This window comes from Giraffa tippelskirchi, chromosome 3 (genome assembly GCF_054371585.1).
Source record: "Giraffa tippelskirchi isolate mGirTip1 chromosome 3, T2T-mGirTip1v1.2.pri, whole genome shotgun sequence".
NCBI lineage: Eukaryota > Metazoa > Chordata > Mammalia > Artiodactyla > Giraffidae > Giraffa > Giraffa tippelskirchi.
Window position 1 is genome coordinate 17,052,617 of NC_137277.1, and position 24,750 is coordinate 17,077,366.

The 24,750-nt window shown below is 49.7% G+C and overlaps 1 protein-coding gene across 5 annotated transcripts; it reads right to left on the minus strand.

The window, feature by feature from the left end:
- Window positions 1–1,196: 1,196 nt before the first annotated feature.
- NARF (nuclear prelamin A recognition factor) lies at window positions 1,197–20,138 on the minus strand. Of its 5 annotated transcripts, none has more exons than XM_081576898.1 (12): window positions 20,015–20,138; window positions 19,245–19,324; window positions 19,011–19,095; window positions 16,075–16,215; window positions 13,669–13,801; window positions 10,978–11,112; window positions 6,990–7,108; window positions 6,294–6,423; window positions 5,198–5,261; window positions 4,164–4,301; window positions 3,730–3,887; window positions 1,197–2,868 (listed from the first exon to the last, which is right to left on the minus strand). In XM_081576898.1, the coding sequence occupies exons 1-12, from the start codon at window positions 20,039–20,041 to the stop codon at window positions 2,627–2,629; spliced, it is 1,452 nt and encodes a 483-aa protein (XP_081433024.1). In that variant the 5' UTR covers window positions 20,042–20,138; the 3' UTR covers window positions 1,197–2,626. The 5 variants fall into 5 exon arrangements, with proteins under 5 accessions (XP_081433024.1, XP_081433023.1, XP_081433025.1 ...); XM_081576897.1 differs by having other exon boundaries at window positions 16,075–16,218; XM_081576899.1 differs by lacking the exon at window positions 19,245–19,324 and having other exon boundaries at window positions 16,075–16,218; window positions 19,015–19,095.
- Between the last annotated feature and the right edge of the window lie 4,612 nt (window positions 20,139–24,750).

Sequence of the window (24,750 nt, forward strand, 5' to 3'; positions counted from 1 at the left end):
CCTATGACTCAAAAACACCGAAGACAAAGAAAATCCCAAAACACATGATTTATCCTTATTCAGTAAGTCCAGGGGCCTCTGCCCAAATTTGAGGCCATGTCCTCTACTTCCCTGAACATCAGAATTGAGGGTTCACTTGCTTTAGATGGACTCTATGGTTGCTGTTACTGATCAGGAGCAAGGTGCCTGTGTGGAAGGAGGTAGCGTGTAAGTGCCAAAGTTGGGCCCGAGGTGGGAGCCCACGTTTGGTGGCCAAGTGGCCTCAAGCATGTGTGTTGCCTGCCTGAGCTGCAGTCCCCTCGCCTAATGCATCTGACTAGACTGTGAGTGAAGACCTGAGGTCTCACTGCAGGCGGTGTCCAGAGGCTTCTGTTGCTCAGCTTTGGGCCAGCAGGTGAGGCCACAGAACACCTTTAAGTCAGTGGCAGAGCTTAAGAGCCTCTAGACAGGCAGTGCCCTTGCTCCACACCCAAGGCCAGCAGCAAACTGATGTGTGAGCAGTGCGTGAACTCCAATCCTCACTCCAGCAGGGCTGAGAAGGACGGACCAGCATGTACACTGGCTACAACTGGCCCAAGCTGAGGCCAGGCAGAAATGGAACTGAGAAATCTGGACTCTGAGAAATCTGGTCCAGGGCAAGGGCACAGGAGAGTAGCTACTTACCAGTATGGCCGACACACACACACGATCAGAGACCACTCCGGGAGGGCAGCTGCTGTGGGTGGTGCAAATCTGGACCTAGTCTATCCCCCTCCTCATGCCAGGACAGCATTGTTCACTAGCAGACAGCCAGTGCACCCCACCCCAGCCCAACCGTGGGGCTGCCTCTCACTGGCTGCTCGTATAATTTGAGTTATAATGAAGGAAAACAAACCCTTGTCCTACTTTCCTCTCACGTGGCCATAACCAAAGGTGAGCTGTGGGTAGGACCTGACACCACACGTGAGAATACCAAGTCCCCTGGCCAAGGAGTGCCTTCGTTTTAGCCAGAAGAGGTGGCTTTTGAGGCAAGAAGAGCCCACCCCGACTCCTGGCATCCCCAGCCCACAGAAGGCTTCAGGCAAAGACTGCCCTCTGGGCTGTGCTGGCTCCGAAAGCACTAGGAAGGTTGCCCGGGGGGTGCTGGTGAGGGAGGGCACACACAGGCCCCTGAATGGGGAGTCAAGTGTCTGGTTCACACACTCTCCACACTCAGACACTCCTCAAGTGTTTATTCCATAATCAGTTACTGCAGAGGAGAAAAACCCAATTGTACATAGGTTGAAAGCAAAAAATATACAATTTCACACAATATATCCAGTTTTCAACCCCAATAGGTATACAGGTACAATACAACATAGAGTCAGTGAAGGAAATCTAACAGCTCAGGCTTTATAAGCACTGAAGAATCCAAGAACGTCGCTACCATCCATGTTAACAAAATTCAAGTGCTTTGAAGAACTGGAGGCCTATCCACAGACGTCTTTCGTTTCACAGGATGAGCCCTAATACGGAGTTTTGTGATTCTGTAATTTCCAATTCTTTGCTAGCCCTTTCTGTTTATGGGAAAACTGTTCTCTTCCATTTATCTTTAAGGCAACCTCACACGAGCATTACATGCCAGGTGTGGGGGGGGGTCCCATCAGGAGCCACGTGGATGAGCCAGGCCCACAGTGTGTCAGGAGGATGATGGCGGGGCTGGGGTGGGGAGGAGATGCAAGACCATCGAGAAGCTGCCTCATCTGAGGTTGGGGACAGAATGGCTGTCACCTGCCTGACCCCACCCAGAGAAAAATGGAGCAGGCGGACTCCTGACCACACAGTTTAGCCTGAGCAGGTCAGCTGCGTCTCTCATCCTTCCATGTGTAACACCTGTCACCCTTCGCAGGCCTCTCTCTGCCTCGACGTTGAGTTCACCTAAAGACTGAATGTGAAAGCATGAGTTTGGGGTATAAGCTGCCAGAGCCTGCCGGGCTCACAGTTACAGGGTCTGGTCCCAGGAGGCGGCTGCCATTGCCGCCACCTGGCCACCGCGGCAGTGAGAAACATGGCCCACTGTTGCCAGAACTTTTTCTCTAGAGAAACTGACAATCCAGATTCATATGAGCCCCCCAATTCGAAAAAGGATGCACTTTATTCACATTCTGGCAAAACCATTCTCAGGAATAAAATACGTGGTTTGTAAAAACAAGAGCCAACTGGGAAGACCACAGACCATGGCCCACAACCCCCACAGCCTGCCTGCTTCCTGTCATTTCCACATCAAATCTCTCTGAGGCATGTGAATCACAACTTCTGGGATCTTAACTCTTCACAGGACACTTTTTGGATTTTTTTTTTTAAGCCTAAAAGACAGTAGTCTGTCTCCATTCTTGTTCTTTAGAATTTTTTAGTCTTAAAGGAAACTCAAATTGGGGCAACCCTTCTCTCCTGTTAAAATATTCCAATTACACACATATTACAAAGATAGCACCACATCGAACTGAGGGAGGGGGCTGCTGACAAATGGGGGTAGCAGAGGATTCTGAAAAACCAAAGTGGTAAAAGGAAAGCTGAGCTGTTTTCTTCAAGTGTCTCTGATACCCACACAGGGTAGCTCCTCCATCCTCAGGCAGCTGACGGGCCTGCCTCCCAGTCTCCTCGATCTTCACCACTTGATGTCTCGGCTGTCAGCAGGCTGCCCTGGGCCCTGGTACGCAGTATGCAGGGCTTCCTGGACACGGGGGGAGTCGGTGCCGTCCAGCCACTCTTGGTACAACTCCTGCACGTGGGTGCTGGCCTCTGGGAGCTGCACAGGGATGTCAGCGTAGATGCCCTTCATCTTCTGCAGCAGGGCCTTGTCTGTACGCCCGTCCGCGGTCTGGGCTTGGCCTCTGCCATTAAGGCATCCTGAAAAACACAGGGAGCTTACTCTTCCCCTGGTTTCATCTTAAAGGGGAGATGATTCTGGAAGAGCAGAGCAATGATGTGCAGTGTCTTGTGGCCAAAGCCTGGGCCCCAAGACCCCAGGCACAGGCTCACAACCCCAGGTGCTTCCTATTCTCTCCTCTTTATACTACCCAGGAAATGTTTTTACCTAAAGCTGAAATTACTTGACAACCTTTTAGAACTGGATGGCTACGCACGCCCATCTGGATTTCCAGTTTCTCTTGGAATTCATCAAAACCAGGAGAGCACAGAAAGTATTAATGAACAGCTAAATCACTGGTGTCTGTATAAAGCCTTAGTGTGTGAGTCCACAGATGGGCTGCATCAGGGAGAGACGGGGGCTGGGGACCCATGAGCCACACAGAAGCCCAAACCCAAACACCTTGGACTGAATGAAGAACATGCCTTCTACATACTAGTGCTTTACGTGTGTGCATGCGTGCTAAGTCGCTTCAGTCATGCCTAATTCTTTGTGACACTATGGACCGTAGCCCACCAGGCTCCTCTGTCCATGGGATTCTCTAGGCAAGAACACTGGAGTGGGGTGCCATGCCCTCCTTCAGGGGTGTCTTCCTGACCCAGGGATTGAACCCGAGTCTCTCCTGTCTCCTGCATTGGCACCTGTGCTACTTATTCTCAAATGTGAAGATAATGTGATTTCTAAGATAAAAATTCATTTAAAACAACTTGCAGCAAATTTCCCAACCTCCCTCCCCGACCCCTTGGCAGCACCCAACGGCTACCCTCTGGCCCTTACATCTCACTCCTCATTTCCTGCAGGGCTCAGAGGGGCCCAGCTCAGCCTGGCCTCTCGAGTCTTACCGCCAGCACAGGCGAGAACCTCCACAAAGTGGTACGGGAACTTGCCCTTCTTCAGCTTTAGGACCACGTTCTGGATGTTTCGAAAGCCATAAGCTGCAGCAAAGCGCAAGAGAACCTCTCCGCTCTTCTCAAGGGTGACCTCCTGGAAGTCTTTGTTCCTATGAAATCAACAATACAAACTGTGACCCACAGGGTCCTTCCTCTGTGGTCGGAGGACTATTCCAATCTAAGTTAGGGATATTAGCAAAATTTAAGTCTGTGAGTGACACATCAAAGGCCTTTCGATCTTGACTGGTGTGAACTCTATAAATAGGATCTCCCCCTCAGACCTGCAGCTGGCTGTGGGGGGCGGGGGTCCTATTACAGAGTTTACACCTGACAGGCAGTGCTGACCACACAGGCAGACAGACAGAGGTCACTCCAGCCCCACTCACCTCAGGGCGCGGTAAGTGACCTCCCCCACGTCCTCGTTGAACAGCTCCTTGGCTGCATGTCTGAAGATGTGTGCCAGGTACCCGTCAGAGCCGGCTCCATCATGGCGCCTCAGCTCCTCCTTCTTCATGTCGCCAAACCTCACCAGGCAGGAAAAGCAAGGGCAAGAGTTAAATCCGACTCTCCAAGTTTTATGACCCAAGGTCACAAAACCCTTTACAAGTACTTAGACTTTGGGCAAAAACCTCCTCTGTGCCGGAGTTCACTGGCCAACATGAAGCCTGCAGGTGTGCCCACGGCTGCCCAAGTGACTCCTCTGAGTGCACATGCATCAAGGCTCAACCCTTAGAACCTCACAACTCAGGGCATGAGAACTGGGCATCTGAGGGCCACACAAGAGAGCACGCTGCCATCTGCGGCCAGCCAGGAGGAGGCCTCTGGGTCCGCTTGGGCCCAAGCGTGGGCTCTAGCCATAAGGACACCAGCTGCTTATGTTCTAAGGACCTCAGTCCACCTTCCACACCAGCGCCACATGTGGTTCTGACATCACTGCTTGGAGGACCTGCCATGCAGTCCATGCCCTGGGGAACAGGATGCAGAAGGAGTGTGGTTGGGGCGACCACTGATGGCAAAAACCCAGGCTGCTGCTGTTGGACAAAGGGACCTAAGGGAGCCACTGTGTGGGGTGCCTCTTCCATCCCTCAGGAGATTCTGCCTCCATTCCTCGGGAGGTCCAGGTGTGATGTCAGACACATGTGAAGTTCAGAAAGGGCGGTGCTGGAGGTCCACATCAGACCACAGGCTGAATGGAATCCACTCAGCATGGTACTGGCCATGCTCTATTCAGAGCCAAGGGTTGTAGAGGGGCAACAAGGTAGCCCGCCACGCCAGGGGCCACACCACACTCATGCCTCAGCAGGGCAGGTGGCCTCATTTTAAATGAGGAAGGTCCTGGGATGAGAACCTGGTAGAGATCACAAGGTCATACTGGAAGCCCCCAAGGTGCAAGAGTGCCCCTCCTTGCAGAGGCACTTACAGAGTGTCCAGGGCAGCATCTCTCACCGAGACGTCACTCTGCTCCATCATCTGAGCGATTTCACCTACAAGCAAAGCAGAGCCATTAAGACGCCATGACGGCACAGCCTGCACTTCCTCGAGAGCTGTTCCCAGCATCACCTCCTTTCCCTGGAGGACATCCTGGGTTACGATAACTTTGGACATTGCCCCCTCACAGGCAGCAGATGCAGAGTGACACTGATGAAATGTCAGGGAAGATCTAATTCCTCTTTCTGCCCCTGGAACAGGGATTTCTACAAATGTATCCCTACGTTTCTATTTCCCAAGCAGAAAGCTTTTGTGTGGAAAGGACTATGGGTATCTGCAACCAGACCAACTGAAAATCAGGACCACTTTTGTATTTCCTTTTGCACAAGGGATCCTGAGAAAACCCTTGACAGAGAGAGCGAATCCTGAAGCTACTGCTATGGCATCAGGTGATATGAGAAGACTGAGTATCTGTGAAAAAGTCAACATCTACTGTATTCAGAGAAAGATGCCTGAGTGTGGTTCTTAAGAAAACCCACCAACTAAGGTGAGCAGAGGGCCGCGGCTGGGGCTCTCTCCACCTTGCTCACCCCCATCACTGCCATGAGAGCTGGGGCAGTGGGGACCTTTCCCTGGGTTCCATGCAGGGAGGTTCTGGTCAGGGGACCCAGGGATAAGTCACTGTCCTTGGAGGTTGCCGAGACAGCCAGCCACTCAGCTCTGTGCCACGGGGAACTGTTTTCAAGGCCGTGTGAAGTACACCCACATGGGCTTCAGCAAAGACTTAATCGACCCCTCAATGATGGCAACATTCTGAACAGCCTTGAGGAGCCCAGGGAAGTGCTCCCATCCCAGGGCTGAGGTGCTGTGGGCCCTCTGCAAAGGTCCAAGGGCAGCACCTCTGCGAGGAGTCCACCAGCAACATCCCCGGGGTACACTTGTGCTTTCTGCTTTGTTCTGAAGGAGGAAGCTTCTCTGTGTCTCCAGTGTGGGTATGGCTGTCAGGCCCTCATCCTGGACACGAACCGGCCGCTGGGCTGGTGCACTGGCCTGCCTCCCAGGGGACTTTCCTGCGGCCCCACCCTCACCTGAGGTCAGCACACAGTCGGTGCCCCGGGAACCCCAAGAGGCTGTGAGGACATCTTCCCGAAGCGCCTCCAGCTTCTTGTCGTAGCATGGCGCCACGATGACATGGAAAATCTTGTCTGGGGATAGGTTCTGTGTAGAAAGAGCAAACCCACGATGGGGGCCATGCAGAAGGGAGGAGGCAGCCAGAACGGAGCGGGCCTGGTGCTTTCCTGGGTCCAAGCCCCATCCCCCACAGACCAAGTTCCTGGGGGGCGATGCCCCCAAGTCCACCCACAGCGTCACCCTGCTGCAGACCCACTGCCCGGACACTCACAGGGAGAGGCTTGCCACCCGTTTCCCCTGAACCAAGCACACAATGATCAAACAAACATGGTGACTGTTGGGCTGTAAATGAACGCTTGGCCATTTCACACTTTCCAGACGCTTCCTATGCAACCAGGCTGCCCCTCTCCACATCCCCAGCTGAGCCAGAATTGCTGGCACCACCAGGAGCCGGCAGCTGAGTGACCGTCTTGGAGCCAGGTGTCTGGACAACCCCATCACTCATCAGGGCCTGGGCCCAAGACCACCGTGCACACACCTGGGGGAACCTGCTTCACCCTCCCTTGCTCGCCCTCAGTTCCATCAGCACCTGTCCTCACATGGAAGCTTGTCGCCTGACCTGAATGCCGCCCCTGGGGAAAAGGCCAGCTTACCTGCCGTCTGGCAAAGTAATCCTTCACCAGGGATCCCATGATCTGCTGGGGAGACTTGGCAGTGCAGAGGTGGGGGGTGACGGGGTGACCCAGCACCCGCTCAGCATAGCGGACCCAGCCTGAGGAGGGAAGGGGTCCATGTCAGCTCCTCACGGCTGCCCCACTGGAGTAGAGCCGGGACACCTCATCTTCCAGCCGCCCTAGGAGTGCATGACAGGCTCCCCACACCTAGCCGCTTCTCTTCAGAGGCTTGGCCGTGGGAATCCCAGGGGCATGTGTCACAAGACGAGGGTGCTGGGGATGGGTGCCTCCCTCGGCCCCAGATCAGAGAGGACAGAGCAGGAGAAAAGTAGGAGAGGGGGTAGCAGGCCGCCCAAAATTGAGAACAAGCTTGGAGAAGCAGCTACGAGGCACTGTCCTGGGCAGCTTGGCTCCAGATCCACCCTGCCAGCTGCAGAGCTGTTGTGACAGCCGGGACGGGCGGCCACAGCTCAATCACGAGCCAACAGCCACCAGGCCCACAAAGCTTCATGCATCTATTGGAATGTAACAGCCCAGTAACTGCCCATTTTTAGGACAATGAAATATGAGAAACCCACACCCCCTCAAGCAACACAATATTATTAACAGCACAACCTGCAGTGTGCCCACGGCATGCCCAGTGTGGTCCTGAGCATTTCCCCTGAGCCGCTGACTCCCACCATGCCCTCTGAGTACACCACTGCTGCCATGGTTCCCAGAGGGGACGCAGGATGGAGAGGTCAGTGGACCACAGAGCCAGCAGCTCAACCTGCAGGGGCTACCGCTCGCCCCCTTCTCCCGCTGGGTACAGTAATGAGAGTGTCTGGTGACAGACTGGCATGTACACCACAGCATCAGAGGGGTGGGGAAGGTGAGGAAACCTGGAGGCAAGCTGCCCACCAGATACCCAGGGCAGCCCACCTCCCCATGCCCACTCCCGTGGGGAGGAGCAGCAGGCACCAGCCGGACAATCTCGTCTGAACTCAAACCACAGCCATCACCCGCTTGCCGGCCTGAGCACACACAGGACATGTCTACAGTCACCAGCAGAAGCCCTACAGAGAGATGCTGCTGGAGGATGGCTCCCCTCGTTCCCAGCCTCTGCACGTGTGCATGGAATGGTTCATGTTGTAACAGAAAACTAGGGAATTCCCCAGCTGTCTAGTGGTTAGAGCTCACTGCTCTGACTGCCAGGGCCCTGGGTTCAATCCCTGGATAGGGAACTGTGTGGGATGGCCAAAATAAATAAATACAAGGAAAAAGAAAAACTATCAAAGGCCATGGAGCATTTGGGGGCCCAAGGCCACGCTCACCACAGGTCTGGCTTTGTAAGGCCCCTGTGCACCCTGGTCTCAGTGCCAGTGCCCGCACCCACACACTCGGCTCTCAGGCAGACCCCAGCTGCAGGCTGTGTGCCGTGAAGGCCTGGCACAAGATCAGGCAGAACATAGGCTGGTAGAGGCGAGGGCCCTGGGGGACCTCCTGGCTTGCAAGCGAAGAGGACCAAACAGGGATGAGGAGGAAGAACCAGGTCACAGGATCCACAGCACCTGGCACAAGACCAGAGTGGCAAGCACTTTCCCAATGGTACCCCTGATCAGAACTTGCTACCAGCACCAGCCTGGGGCCTGGTCAGCCCTGCTGGCTGTCCAGCTTTGTGGCAGCATGGCAGGACAGGGCACCCATGTCCTGCTCTGTCAGACCACCCACCTCTTCTCAGGGACCCTCTCTGAAGGCAGAGAAGAAACCTGCTCCAAGAAGTGCCTGGCACAAGGTGCCCACTCTCTATTCTCCCTGCTGGATTGGACAGATTACTTCCCACACTCCAGTTCAATGAGTGCTCCTGGTAGGTTCTCACAAAGCCCAAAGCCCTTAAGCACGTCCACAGCTGAGCAGCTCAATACGCCCTCACCCACCCACCCCCAACAGGCAAAGGTGCACTGGCGAGATGGCACTCCATTGGCTTGTGGGCAGTAAGGGCCCACCCAGATGTCCCTATCCCAGCCAGGATGCGCTGCCCTCCGAGCGCAGTCTGAGGAAGCACTGCTGGGACACAGGGACCTGCGTGAGGAAGCTGGTGAGTCAGTCCAGGGCCATCCACAGCCTGATTCTGCACACCAGGTCAGGTCATCCAACCTTGATGCTGCTTTAATTTCTCTAAGTTGTCATAGGAAAGCAAAACGTCAGCACCAAATCCTAGAAAAGGGTTAGTTTCGAAGCAGCTCTCACCTCATCTCCCTGAATTTGAGAGAGGGCATAAACCTGAACAGTTACAGCTTTGACTAGCTTAGCTACAAAGAGTTCCTGGAGGAAAACACCTTATCATCTGAGAGCCCTGAAGAGCTCAAGGAGGCCACTTGAAAGCAGTGAATACCAGGCTGGTGGAGGAGGGACAGCTGGTGTGCAGCAGCAGCAGGTGGCCTGGGTCTCCACCAGTGTTGCCCTCATTCCTTGGACAGAGGGCGCGTGCTTTCTGCAAGAATCCACTACCTGCCTACTACCCACATCAGTGGTGCTAGTTCCTGCCAGGAGTGAAGGCTTCCGTTTAGGCTCCATCCAACAGGGCTGTCCACGAAAGGGATCCGTCACCATCTGCTGGGATGGTGTCAGGACAGCACAGGAATCCCTGTGATCCTGCTGACTGGAAGGTGGACAGGAACTCTGGAACCACTGCTCTGAGGGCACAGGCTGAGCTTGGGTCATTTTATGCTGCCTCTTTCTTGGGTGGGTGGGACTGAGCCACAGTGACCAGCTGTGTGTGCCACTGAGTGAGGGCCCCACAAGGAGCTGGTGCTGGGACCCCAGAGGCAGGGGTACCACTGCAAGGCCTATAGGGAGCTGGGTGGTTCCCCAAGGCCTCAGCTGTGCAAACCTACTCCTCAGCAACACCTACAAGGACATAAACACAAAGGTGGACACAATGGCCCAGCAAAGTGTGCATTTAGTCAGTTTATGCGTAGACCCTGGATACAGTCACTGCCTGACATGCCTGGAGAACTGGGAGCATCCCCCTGGGGGTTATCTTTCCAGAAGGATAAGCCCCACCTGATGCCGAGCACCTCCTGCCAGCCTGTGGGCCACCGAAAAACATGCTCAGTTAATGAGTCGATCCATGTGCCTCTTAGACAGATGGCAAGTTTCCTCCCAACGGTTTTACAAGTAGATGGAAAGTATTTCCAAATTCTAAGCAACCATACATCAACATTCCATCTTATTAACTCATAATCCCAATGATTGATGAGTGACATATAAAACACTAGAAAAATTTAGAACCAGGAGGGATAAACTGAGAATAGAAATGTGAACAAAAACCCAAGATTAAGTAGACCACAACTCTCACAGAACTGATTGATTCAGAAATAATTTTTCACTAAATGTCACTTATCAGTATAGCACTGCCCTCCTTCCTTTATGCATCATCTTTAGAATTTTCTTATTCCAAAACCTACTTTTTCAGAATTAAAAAACCTGTGATAAAATTTCTCTACCTCAGATATCAGGCTCTATATAATAATTAAAGATTTGTTTAAAAAGTGCTCCAAGATGGAATCTAGTATTAATGTAAAGTAATACTTTTTTAAAGTAATATTTTTTATCATGTAATTTCTATTTAAGCTGGCAAAGGATCCATGGATGTTCACCATATTAGCTATAATTGTTTGGATGTTTGAAATACATCATACTTTGAAAAGAGATTTATTCTCCTTAACACAGGATATGTCTGTCTCAAACTTCAGAAATACAGATAAATGAAGATAAGCAATTAATACTCAGCTGTCAGGTCTCCCCATTAAATCACCCAGAATTAATAAATATGTTGGTTGACATAAAACTACTCAAGGCCCAAACTCCTCTCCGAGACCCACTGCCCCTGACCTCGCCCATTGCCCAGGCCTGCCCCCAGACGCAGACTGATGAGAAAAGGCGCGTCAGGCCCCTGCAGGCCCAGCAGCACCCCTGTGCTCACCGGGACAGGCAGAGGTCAGCATGGGTAACGCGGGCTCTTCCTCATTGTGCTGGCGGAATCGACGCACAAACTCTTTCTGACTCTCCAGGATGCTGAAATCTGCAGCGATCGTTGTATCAAAGACATAATGCACCCCTGTGGGGAAGAGAGGTGCGTTGGGCTCCACATCACAAAATGTGAGATCGACCCTCAGTTCACCTCGAAGACAAATGGAAAGGGCAGACTCCACAGACACTGCTAGAAACATCGCTAGAGGCCCAAGTGTAGGACTGTGCCTTTTGCTCTCTCAAACAACAGCACGTATCACTTTTCACACTTAAGCATATATTCTCCTGCTTCTTCTTTTCCCTTTACATCTATATTTACATGAACACCTTGCAATATTCCATACATAGATTAATGCAATTTTACAGGGTATCATTCTTCTAATTCACTGGCTAAATTAAACTCCAGTCTGTAATAGTCTTTGATAGCTCTAAAATAAATAAAATGAGTAAACTGGCTGAGCACAGCTTTATAGTGGTCTTAATTAATTACTATGTTGATTTTTAACTTGTCTTTCTTTTTTTTTTTTTAATATTTATTGATTTGGCTGTGTCACGTCTTCACTGTGTCATGCTGGATCTTTCTGTGGCAGGGCATGGACTCGCTAGTTGTGCTGCACCAGCTCAGTAGTTGCTGATCGAGGGCTCCAGGGCACATGGGCTTCAGTAGTTGCAGCACACAGGCTTAGTTACTCTGAGGCACATGGGGTCTTAGTTCCCTGACCAGGGATTGATCCTGAGTCCTCTGCATTGCAAGGCAGATTCTTAACCACTGGACCACCACGGAAATCCCTAACTTGTCTTTTTCTTAATAAATGTATGCTTGTTTTTCAACTACAGTTGATATACACTATAAGGTACAGATGGGCAAAGTAGTGGTTCACAATTTTTTAAAGTTATGCTGCAATTATAGTTATTATAAAATATTTGCTATAGGGAATTCCCTAGTGGTCCAGTGGTTAGGGCTTGGTGCTTTCACTGCTGTCGCCCAGGTTTAATCCCTTGTCAGGGAATAAGATTCTGAAGGTCTCATGGCGTGGATCCCCTCAATTTTTTTTTTTTGCTATATTCCCTGTGTTGTACAATATATCCCTGTAGCTTATTTTATACCTTAAAGCTTGTATGTCTTAATCTGCCACCTCAATCACATCCCTCCACTCTGCCCACTGGTAACCACTAGTTTCTACTCTACATCTTTTTCTTTTTTGTTATATTCATGAGTTTGTTGTATTTTTGTTTAGATTCTACATGTAAGAGATATCATACAGTATTTGTCTTTCTCTGTCTGACTTATTTCATTTGGTATCATACCCACCAAGCCCATTTATGTTGCTACAAGTAAGTTTTTAATATTGGAAAATAAGCCCAAGACAAAAAATATACTTTAAATAATGACAGTAAAATAAATAGAGCAAATAATTTTAGTATCTGCAACCAGTCTAAACCTTAATAGCAGCCAGCTATTCTTAAAAAGAAATATTATATCAAGTTAAAAAGTTACCTTAAAAACAATCAGTTTCACTGTGGATATATTTTATTAATATATAACATACAAGTATTAAAAAAAAAATCTCCCCCCCTCCAAAATAGGGCCTTTTTCTATGAGAAGGCAGAGCATTTTATAACTTTGATCTTTGGTAAAATTCAGCTAAGCTTAGGCTTTTTAAGATTAAAAGCATGAAGGATATTTTTATTTTTATTTTTTTTAGTGGTATTTTTAAAGAACATTTTGTGCACTCTCAGTGGTATTTTTATTTATTTTTTTTAGTGGTATTTTTAAAGAACATTTTGTAAAAGCATGAAGGATAACTTAAGGAGTCCTCGTTTGCAGCTGCAGCTTTAGTTGTGGTTGTGGCACGCTGTGCACCAAGAAACAGCTCTGCATGAAAAGCAACATGCAGCAGCGAGAGAGGCAAGCTGGTGTGAGGACATTTAGTCTACATGTCACTTTACTGCTAATCCCAACGTATTTACATCTTTAAAAATCCACTGAGGAACAACGAAAACTCTTACTTGGCAAACGGCTCAAGTTTTCCTCTTCAGAACCTACCTGTAGGACACTTTAAGTTGGGGGGGGGGAGTTAAGAATGTGACATGACAGACTAGACAGAAGCATTCTTACTGCTCTTTATGAGGCAGTATTACTCGAGTACTCATTCACATTTGAGTCCTCAGGTACTGAAATGACTAGCTTTCACTCTTCACACAAAGGACACAGTCCATTCCCTTCCGGCTCTGCTCTTCAGAGAGCTTCCTGGGAAATCGGATGCCGGTCACTGTGGACGTGATCCTCCATCAGATAACTATAACCCCTGTGAGCCGAGCAACTCGACACTGCTGGTCAAGTGTAGGCCCCAGGTGTCCCCAGCTACGTGCCCTAAGATGGTCATTTGCTGTCCCCAGAGGGGCCAGTGCCGGCCGTAAGACAACACCCATCTGCATGGCAAGAGGGGAGGTGACTCCTGCCCACCATGAGTGGGTCAGAGACATGGTCCTCTCACGTTCCACAAGACTCTCAGGGAAGTTCTTATCTATCCTGTGCCCTTGAAAATTGAACTCTAGAGATAAAAAGGGTAGGTTAAAAAAAGTTATAAATTCGAATTATACCAAGTTTATTTGCTATAAACAATATCAAACGGCAGCTCACCGAGACTTTTGAGGAAGCCACAGAGCCTTCTGGACGCGTCGGTCACACTGAGGCTGAATTTAGCAGCAAAATAAGGCAAAGACTGAGGACACACTGACACTGCCAGCACCTTGTGCTTTGAGGTATCACATTTCTAGGAGTAACAGAGAACATTGTACATGTGGTGATTACAAAGGGAGTGAAAGGAAGACACTTTTATGAAAAGTCTAGAACAAACAGAGTGTTAACAGATGCCCAATGGAAAGACCAATAAGATACACAAGATACTGGCAAGCATAATTAAGGAAAAAGGAGAAAAAAAATTAGAATGAAAAATGAGACATCCCAAGAGATTTTGTCAATTTTAAGTACAATGTTAAATCAGAAATACTGAATATATACATCAATATTACAAATAAATGCAAATATCCTGATAAAATACATTTAAAAGGAAAAACAAAAGTTATGTACCCATAAATAACTTAAACGATCCATAACAATGAAGTTACATGAAAACGGGGCCCCAAGGTCTGTCCCCAAGAGTCCTCAAGCCCAGGTCACTGAGTGGTAAATTTTAGCAAAATTTTAAGTCATAGATAATTTTCATCTTCTATGAACTCTTCTAATAAATACCAAATAAACACATGTGAAACCAGCCTATCAACACCCTGAAACCAAAACCAGATGCTGGCAGTCCAAGAAATTCCTAGAAAAATATGACTAAATTGAGTTCAGAGGCGTGCTGACTCATCACAGACATGCAGGATGCAACCCTGGGGAGCAGTGTGAGTGAGCATGTCAGGCATCAGAAAGTCAGCAGCAGGATCCCCTGACCTGGGGTCAGAGAGAAGATGCAGGATTATCATGACAGAGGGTGTTCAGGTCAGACACCACCTGTACATTAGGAAAAGTGGAAACTTGGAGAGCAGTGTTCAGTGGCTACAATCCATTGCAGTCTACCTATAGCCTGGCCACAGACAGGACAAGTCTGGTCCTGTCCCCCTGCCCCCGCCTAGCAGCTCAGGTGAGACAATGCTGAGGCTGCCTGTCCCCTCTGGATGGGATCCCACCTTCACGTGATGCCTTGGAAGCCCACACCTGACAAGGCCATCAGGGCACCAACCTGGCACACACTGACCTCTGGCTCCCTGACAAGCTCCTATGATGCCCAAGTCAGCCAGGCACAGTTTCTGTGGTTGGTGACCAAGAGCATCCAAACGTAAATTTGGAATCAGGAACAAGAGAGTATAAGTTTCAAATGCTAATGAAGGGGGAAGGACAGAGGGTGGTCTGTCCCCAGCTTCAGCAGTCAGACTCGGCAATTCCAGTACCTCTATCTGACACCCTGCCCAGGGAATTTCGAGGGCTCACCGCTTACTTCATTCTCACTTAAATTTCACCTCCTCTGAGGGAGCTGATCTGTGACCAAGAGGGAATCAGCCTGAGCCCCAGAGCTCAGGAATCCTGGAGCCCCAGGGCCAGCAGAGAAATAGGAACTGCTTCTTCCTATGGCAGCCCTGAGTGACTGACTCAGCCAAACCCAGAACCTCTTCCATTCCTAAGCTTTCAGTTTCATGAAATAACTAAGCATTTCCTTTTTAGGCTAGTTTGACTTGGGTATCCATTTTCTATAGCTGATATGCTGATTGGTGTGAGTATCTACGTCTCTTTAACAGTAAAAGATTCTGCAAAAATCTACTTAATAGTAAAACTTCACCAGTATTCCCACTGAATTCTGAAACAAGATGTTAGTATTATTTTTACCACCAATGTAATTTCAGGTTGATTTAAAGACCATACCACCAGAAAAAATAAAATGTATACAGGTTGGAAAGAATGAAATTTGTTATTTGCAGTCAGTACACTCAGAAAGCAACCTGGGCCTCACGTGGTACCTGCACTGCCACGTGGGCCAGAGCACCCAGCACTGTGCTCAGAGCCGGTATAGACACTTCCTGGAAAGCAGCTGTGAGGGCTGCTCACCAGGTCAGAGTGAGGGCAAACCAAGACATGCTTTTCAGCCTCATCTGCCTCCGTCTTTCCTGTCTTTCCCTCTCACCTGTCTTCCTGAGTGACTTCGGATAGTTCCATCTGTATAGGGGTCTGCAGGAATGAGCTGAAGGACTGTGGCCCTAACCTCTGAGAAAGCCCCAGAGGCAGAGAAGCAGCAGCTGGGCCACCACGCCATCCCATGACCAAGTCAGGGGAGCCTGGTTGGTGGTGCCGGCCACAGCTGCTGCCCACATCAGTGAGGGAGTGTGACTGTGGGTGGGGTTTTGTTGACAAGGAGAGGCTGTGGAGAGGGTCAGCTATCACAGGGAACACACACCAGGGCCAAGATGCACTCCCTAAGTCCCAGCAGAGGCTTCATGCCTCACCTTGACCTCCACCCACCTCTGGTGCCAGCGAGCGCCTGGGATGCCATACCTTGTTAAGGTTCAGAACTTGGAAGAAGTCCTTGGCGTTCTGCTGGGAAACCTGGACTCCTTCCTCCGCAGACACACAGCTGTCACAGGCCAGGCAGTCACTCAGAAATATCTTGGCATCAGCCAATTTATGGAATTCTCCCTTCTGTGAAAGAAAAGATGATGGTGTGTCCTGATTCTTCAACAGAAACTCTTTAATACTTGCTTCTTTAGGAAAAGTAACAGCACAAGCATAATACAGAAAACAGCCACAAATTCTCTGAGGGTCCCATAGATGGCAATGTGTGGGGAGTGGATCGGGACCATCAAATGCAGCAGGAGGACAGTTACAGTTCTGGGCTTCTCCTGCCCCCATATCCCTCTCTGCTGCGTGGGTCTGCTCTGTACTCCCCGATGAGCTTGCCTAGTCCTTGGACTCTTCTCAGAAGCCTCCCGTGGAAGCCTGCAGCCTAGCCTCCCTGACAGGCTTAGAACTGGCAGAGCTCACTGCTGACCTGTGGGCAACAGGGCTGCCACGCCATCCAAGTCTGAGCTGGGACATTCAAACTCACATCTCAGTGACTGTTCCCCTGGACACTGAGATGACAACCCTCGGTGGCTTCATCTTCTCCTGGCTGCACCTGCGCCCACTTGCTCCCTGCAGCCCACTCCCCAGGCTGAGGTCCACTAGAAGACAAACCACACCTCCACTGCTGGAGGTCCCCCTCCCCATCACTCTCCCCACTCTAACTTCCAGTCACCCTGGCCCTCCTTGCTCTGAGTCTTCCTGGGGGAAACGCTCCCTAGAGAGCCTGGTTCACCCCTCAGACCCTCATGGATGCCTGTCAGAACAGCTCCGAGCACCCCCTGGCACCTATGTGGCGTTTTCCCTGAAACGCAAGCTCTGAGGGAGGAACCTAGTCTCACTCCCTTCTGTTCTCTGACATCCCCTGTATACAGAAGGCGCTCAATAAATATGTGGTGGATGAACATACGAATATTCTGAAGCTTATTAGAGCCATTGCAACAAATTAATGAAATCTGACGGCTGGTTGTATATTGCTCTTTCAAACACGATTTGGTAAACGAGGACTCGGGGGTTAGGGTGGCCCTCCCGTGCACAGCAGCGGCAAACAGGAGTGCACGCTGTCACCTCCCTCTTCCCCAGGTGCCCGTGTCACTGTGCAGTGTTCACTCTGGGACCTTGTCATGCTGCAGATGCTAATTCACGAGGCATGGATGGGAGGCAAGAGTCTGCACTTCTAACTAGCCTTGAGGTGGGGTCAGAGCAGCTGCTCCAAGGACGTGGAGCCTGGCACACGTAAAGCACGTGGCCTGGCACACAGCTGGCATCTAATAGATGCTGTTGAGCTGCACTGAGAGTTCTGCCTCCGCTGCCCCTGTAGAGGTGCCCAGGACAACACTCTGAGCTGCCAGGGGAAGCAGGGCTTCCTCTCGGCCCGCTAGCCACATGCCATGCTCATCCTCCTAGAGCCCCTCATGGGCCAGGTCTGTTCCTTCCTGCCTGTCACAGTCCTTCCTCTATCTCTTGTTCCGTCCTAATCACGGGCACTTTCTACAGAAGCCTGTCCATCTCTCCTTCTCTCCAATTAGCCACACTTCTCAGAGCAGTTATCAGGCCCCCATTCAACCCCTCCAATCTCTGCCTCTAGGCAATTCTCTCCCTCCCAATATCCAGTGTGATATCCTGCAAAGCTCAGTGTCCACGCGCTCAAACTGCACTCTGCTCCCTGTGCTGCACCTCCTTTCCTGTTTCCGCCACTCTGGCTGGCCCATCCAGGCCCACCACCCTCGGCCTCCCCAAGTAGCTTTCTTTCTCTTCTTCCCGCACTCTAGCCAGCTTAAGCCACCAGTCCTAAGACATGTGTTCAATCTGTCTCCTTACCTTTCACACCTTCCCTGTGCCTGGTGAGCCTTCACCCCATTCCCGCACCCACCACCCTCAGTTCTCACCACCCCTCAGGGCCCACTCCAGTAGCCACCTTCCTGACCTGTTCATCTTATCAGGACGTCCTCCCACTGTGCTGGAGAGATGCCCACTTAAGCTATGTACACACATTATCTCCCGGCCACCATGGCCCTCGGAGAGAAGTAACCCAACTCCCCATGTCACTGATAAGGAAACTGGGGCTCCCAGGATTAGATGTCTGTACAAGGCAGTGGAGACAGAGGGCAGGCGTGGGAGGCCCCAGGCCAGCTGCTCTGGGGCTGCAGAGCCCTGGGTGCTCCCTGCCTCTCTTCTGCCTCAGTGTCCTGGGTGCTTGTCTTATTCCCTGCTGCTCACTAAGCCCTACAGTCACCAGAGCACAGAGCAGAGCTGGTACACGAGAGGAACAAACGCCTGCCTGACTCAATGTTGTATTAGGACTACTAAAGAGGACACCTGCTGCTTGCTTCTCCAATGTTGCCAATTCTCCCTTTCTAAAACTGGCACCAGAACTTTTTAAGGGAAGAAATAACCTTAACCTCCCAGCACTGCGTCCTCCTCTGTAAAATGGAGACAACTGTAGGGCTTACCTGAAATGCTCATTCTAGGCATGGCATGAGATCACATGTATAAAGCACTTTCTCGACTGCCTAGCTCAGGGTATGTATCCGATAAATGTAAACCGTCACTACTAGCTAACAAAAACTTAGAGGTTTAAATGTCACAAAACTAGTTCTAAAAAAACAGCCAAGGATGACATTTTGCCTTGTTCCTAACATGGTATGGTTTGGCTTGGTGTATTCTGAGAAGACATGTTCTCACCTTGAAGATTGTGTGCCTCCAACTGACTGACCTGAGTGTTTGGCCCCTGGCAAAGGTTTTTAGCCCCTTCATTTCTTGCTTCTTTTTTTTCTTGAAGCAATGATGTACCTGGTGACATGAGCCCCCAAAGAGGAGAAAAACACCAACAGCTGTTTACTCCATGTTGATACAAAAACTGAAAAAACTACTTGCCTCTCCATTCTTCTGGGCTGGACTTGGTACATCGACTGATGCATTCTCTTGGTCATCGGTTTTTGTTTTTTTACTACATTCCTTGAAAAGGCAAAGGCACATATAAAAGAACAACTTTTAATCTAATTAAGAAAATTGTATATACTAGCTGATGAAGTCATATCTAGAAATCTTTTTGACAGGAATAAAAGCACTTATAATTGTGGACACACAAACACACCCATACACACCTCTGTATCTGCACTGTTTGCAGGAAATGAAAACTAGAAGCAACGTAGTCTCTCGTGACAGGTAAATTGGTGCCAACCACCTGGACGCGTGTATATTTAGAATACAACAAATTAGGACTGTGTGTATTGCTCAGAAAAATGTATCTCTTGTATAATATTAAGTGAAAGAGCAAGTGATGGAATAATATTTATGATAGAATCAAATTTTGAAAAACCAAACAAAAAATTCCCTGTGCATTACAACGTAGAAACAAGTGCATAAAGCTATCACAGTTACTATGGTTACTCAGGTGGCAGGAGGCCCAGCCCGTTTCCTTCCTGCGCTTCGGTATCGTTTTCGTTACTGTCAAACGTGAAAGTTTTTAGGTGGCATAAAATCCCCTAAAATCACTTTTGATCACCGTGTCACTCATTCACACCAAGGACGGTGTCTGCAACGACTGCGGACGGGTAGCTGATGTTGGTAGGCTTTTCTGGCGGCTTTTGGCTTCCAAGGTACTTTGAAAGACTATATCTGCGCCCCGACATCACTGCCGCCTCCAGGAGACGGGAACAGGAACCGGACGCGTTGGTAGCCCACCCTCAGCCGCCTCCACCCCTGGAAAACTCGAGCTGCGGGCCAGCGCCCAGAGGTTCTGACAAGGAGGCAGAGGCGCTCGGAGCTGCCAAGCTCCCGACACCCCCGAGGCTCCCGGCTCCGCAAGCTCAGGCTCCTCCGCGCCCCGGGCCCTGCCCCCAACCCGGCCCCGGACCCAAAGCGCGGAGCCCACCTTCCGCGTGCAGTGCTCACACTTCATCTGGAGCCAGGCGGGCAGGTCCGGGTGCGCAGCCTGAGGAGAGCACCGGGAGACGCGGTCACCGCCGCCTGCCGCCCTTTGTTGCCGTCGCTCCGGTGCGGCCCTACCCCTAGCGGCTCGGTTCGACCAACGAAAGCTCTGGGAGCGGATGCGCTACAACCCTGAACCAATAGAAGCGCGGAGAGAGCGCTGCGGCTCCACGTTACTGGGCTCTGCCTAGGCCAATGAGAACGCGGGAAAGGGGCAAATGGGGAGCTAGAGCCAGTCGGAGCGCGCAGGGGCGGAGCTTGGCCCGCCCCGTCGGGACCTTGAGGAGGCCGTGGCCGATTTTCCCTTGGGTTTCCGCGGCGTGTGAGTCTGGCTGCGGCGCTGAGCGGCCTAGCTGACGGACCCCAGGGGGCGGGCCGAGACCGTCACCAGGGCGTTCTGGTGCGTCAGCTCAGCGCCAGACCCGCGCCACCTTCCAGGCTCAGACTAGTCGAGACGTCGCCGCCCCGGTCCGCCGCCATTTCCGCCCCGAGGCGCGTCACGTATGTCCGGCGCGGCGGCAGTGCGCACGCGCGGCGGGCCGGGAGCACGTGGCGCCGTCGGGAGCGCGAGGAACGTGTGAAGCGTAGGTCGCCGAACCTGCGTCCTTCCGCTGCCTCTAGCAAATCAAGGTGTATACGAGACCAAATGATGACGTTGAACTTTGTCCCCTGGCAACATTTTATGTAGTTAGTGCATGGTCATCCCAGCACCATCGAAAATGAGAAGTGCGCCTGGAAAATAAAGCACGAGGGTGTCTCTATCAAAAACCCAGCAGTTCACGGGAATCTCAGGAATGGACACCTGGGGGGAGGCAGGGTCACAGGTCAGCAAAACATTCGAGGGTATTCCAAGTCCCAAAACCTTAAAATATTACCCTTTAAAACTTTTTTTTTTTTGTAAGTTATAGTTTTGGTGCATAACGCTCTTTTACAACTTGCTGTCAGTTAAATTCAGGAGGTCCTAACTGGCTGCCAGATTAATATATTGTATTATTCAAATCTATGTCAGCACCTGATCTTGGAAAACATTTTCAAGGGACTTCCATGGTAGTTCGGGTGGTTAAGAACAGTGCAGTGGGTGCTGGCTCTGTCCTTGGTCAGGGAACTAAGCCCAAGTGCCCCAATTGCTGAAGTCCATGCACTACAACTAGGGGGACTGTGTGACTCAAGGAAAGATCCTGGATGCCACAACTAAGACCCAAGGCAGCCAAATTAATTACTTAAAAAAGAGAACATGTTCAATTATCAGCTTAAATAAAAGAATTTAGGTTGTCACTTATATTTTGTTAATGTTTTAAAAATATAATGCAATATCATCATGTGTGAAAAAGGCAAGTTACACTTATTTAATTTCATCAAGGGGTTTCCCAGGTGGCTCAGATGGTAAAGAATCCACCTGCAATGCAGGAGACCCCTGGGTTCTATCACTGGGTTGGGAGGATCCCCTGGAGTAGGGGAAGAAAGTGAAAGTCGCTCAGTTCTGTCCGACTCTTTGTGACACCATGGATTATACACAGTCCATGGAAGTCTCCAGGCCAGAATACTGGAGTGGGTAGCCTTTCCCTTCTCCAGGGGATCTTCCCAACGCAGGGATTGAACCCAGGTCTCCCACATTGCAGGGGGATTCTTTACCAGCTGAGCCACAAGGGAAGCCCAAGAATACTGGAGTGGGTAGCTTATCCCTTCACCAGCGGATCTTCCCGACCCAGGAATCGAACCGGGGTCTCCTACATTGCAGGCAGATTCTTTACCAACTGAGCTATCAGGGAAGCCCTTGGAAAAGGGAGTGGCTACCCATTTCACTATTCTTGCCTGGAGAATTCCATGAACAGAGAAACCTGGTGGGCTGTGTGTAGTTAGTGTCCAGGTTTCCCCAATGGTCTCTTCATTTTAGTTTCAATCTGGATCTAAATAAGGCTCAATGTTTCATTAGTCTGTATTTCAACTGGTTTGTGTGTTTCTTTCTCTTACAAAAATTTTGTTTCTAAAAATAAAATTAGTCTCACTTAAATATTGTATAGGGAGTTCCCAGTTCTAAGGTTTTGGGGGCTTGGGGGGTTTGTTTATTAAATCTGCAGGTTCCATTCACATACCCCTATCTCTCCTTGCATATCATTGTTAAAAAACCAGGTTACTCCATGGATGGAAGAGCCTGGTAGGCTACAGTCCATAGGAAGGCAAAGAGTCCTACACGACTGAGCAACTTCACTTCTCAGATTGACTGCAAGGTTTTCAGCAATTGCTGACTGCATCCATGTGGAGTTCTTGAGCATACCTTTGTTCTGAATTTTCAGTAAAGCATAGCAGGATCTTAGTTCCTGGACCAGGATCAAACTTGTATCCCCTTTATTGGGAGCACAGAGTCTCAATCACTGGACTGCCAGGGAAATCCCAGGGAAAGACTACTTCCTAGGTGGTGTTGTGAAATCCCATCAGGCAGTTCTAGTGCCTGTCCTTTTGTGATGTTAATTTGCAACCATTGATGAGATGGCCTAGTTTCATTAGGTTGATGTTTTAATCCTAACATTTCTTCATTTATTAGCAGGACTGCTTCCATAATGAGAAATTTCTCTATCCACTATTTGGTTATTCTGCTGAATTCTTCTGACAACACTAATAGTCTCTTTCCTTTTTGATACATTTCCTTGTACATTTCTTACTTTAGACTTGACATCAATCTCACTGGAGGCATTCTGCTACAAAACCACTTAATGGGTTGCTGGGGAAGGTGGGGGATACTGGGTGCAGCTGGCCAGTGTGTACTGTAAGAGCTGAACACTGGAGAAACCCTGTGCACTGTGGATCCAGGACAACAGAACCAGACCAAGAAGAGAAACTCTTCCTCTTGAAGTGTCTCCAGCACCCTCCATTAACAAAGCTTAACATCATGCCAGAGAGCACAGAAAAAAAAAATTAATAATAAGGGCTCAGATGCATTTTCAAAGAACGGGCAATGTATTTTGAATTTAAAACAAAGATATAATGTATTGATAACTGGTAAAATGTACCGATTTTATTCACTCAGTCCCCTATTTATGGATTTTGTATTTATTTCCAGTCTTTTGCTCTTACCTATATTCAGCAGGATTTTAATCAAATCAGACATCATTTGTTCTCTCATTTAACATTAATAGAAAGCCAGCGTAGGCTTCATTTTTAAATGGGTTGTACTCTGGTACAAAAGGTTAAATTATGTCAAGGACTGTAATGCAAAGTGGAATTTTCAGGGTATCAATTCAGTTCTCCCTAAATTCTAAGGAATTAAGATCAAGGACTTAAAGGAGGTGCTAAGCAATTCAAATGGATCTTCAAGATGGTGTGTGATCTTACCACAGAAGGCATTTCAAGCAAATGGAATGTGAGGTGAGGCAGGTCAAGGAACCTGCCACATTCAGGCAGAACCTACTTTTGTTACAGCTCAGAGTCTAAGTTCTCTAGGTGTGGTTCCCAGAGCAGCAGGCACCAGCATGTGTACATTTCAAGCTCCATCCATTGCTGGAACAGGTCCAACGGTCTGTGTTTCAACAGCCCCACCCGGTGATTCTGAACCACAGGCAGAGAGTACAGAGACTTGTGTAATAGGAAAGTCATCTCCAAATTTTTGACATCATGCCTATATTGGTAAAACATCTAGGATTATGCATACCTATGTGTGTATATTTCTTTATACACTGTGTATAAATCTTACGTAATTATAAGACATATGAGAATAGACATAAAAAGATAAAATAAGTAGGAATACAAGCTCTAGTATGTTCTTCCAGCACTCCATAGATCATCTTGACCATCCCAGTTTGGAGGCCACTGTTGCAGGCAGTGGCTGTGTGGCGGAGGGTCTCCTGTTTTAGGTAGGGTCCTTCTCTAGTGGGAAATAGGCAAATCAGGGTCCTGCGTGGGGCCTTATCTGGGGGCGGGGTACATTATGAGTGTTTTGGTGGAGAGTGGGGCAGGGAGGCCACCTAAGCAGCCATTTCAAGGTCTTCCTGGAGAAAACTGTCTCTTACTACAATCCTCCTTCCCCAACAATGGGACAAGTTTAGGAGGAGCAGAAAAACTGCCCTCACGAAAATGTGCCTTTCCCAGCTACACTGAGTTTTTTTGGGTCAAGGATCTCTAGGTCTCCCCTACCCTCCTCCACAGTGCTTTGCAGCACTGTGCAGATTCTTCAACCTGTTGATACACTTCCTGGGTTCGCAATTGAATCTGCAGAGCAAGTTGGGAGAATTCACATTTTTACAATAATTTTCCAAACCATGAACAACTATTTTAGTTCTATTTTAATGTTTCCCATTAAAGTTTTTACAGAATCTACCATAATGTTTGTACGTATCTGTTGTGAGCTTAAATACATACTTCATGTTTTCTTACCATCTTAAATGGCTGTCTCGTGCTTACAACTTCACCTACCTCTGCGGATCTTCTGAAGATTGTAACCCCAGGCGCTCTGTGTTGAGCGCCGGGGTCCGCAAAACCCACGGCAGCCTCCGCAATCTCTACTGATTGGTAGCCAACCTCATTCTAGTGCCCCGCCAGTACTCTCCTCTCGAGGGGTGAATGGAGGCCCCGGAAGTCAGGACACGCGAGCCTCGCCCCGCCCCGCCCCCGAGTCCGGAAGTCTACTGTCCCATCCGCCCCCACGGGTCCGGAAGTCAGCTGGTCCCGCCCCCAGCTCCGGAAGTT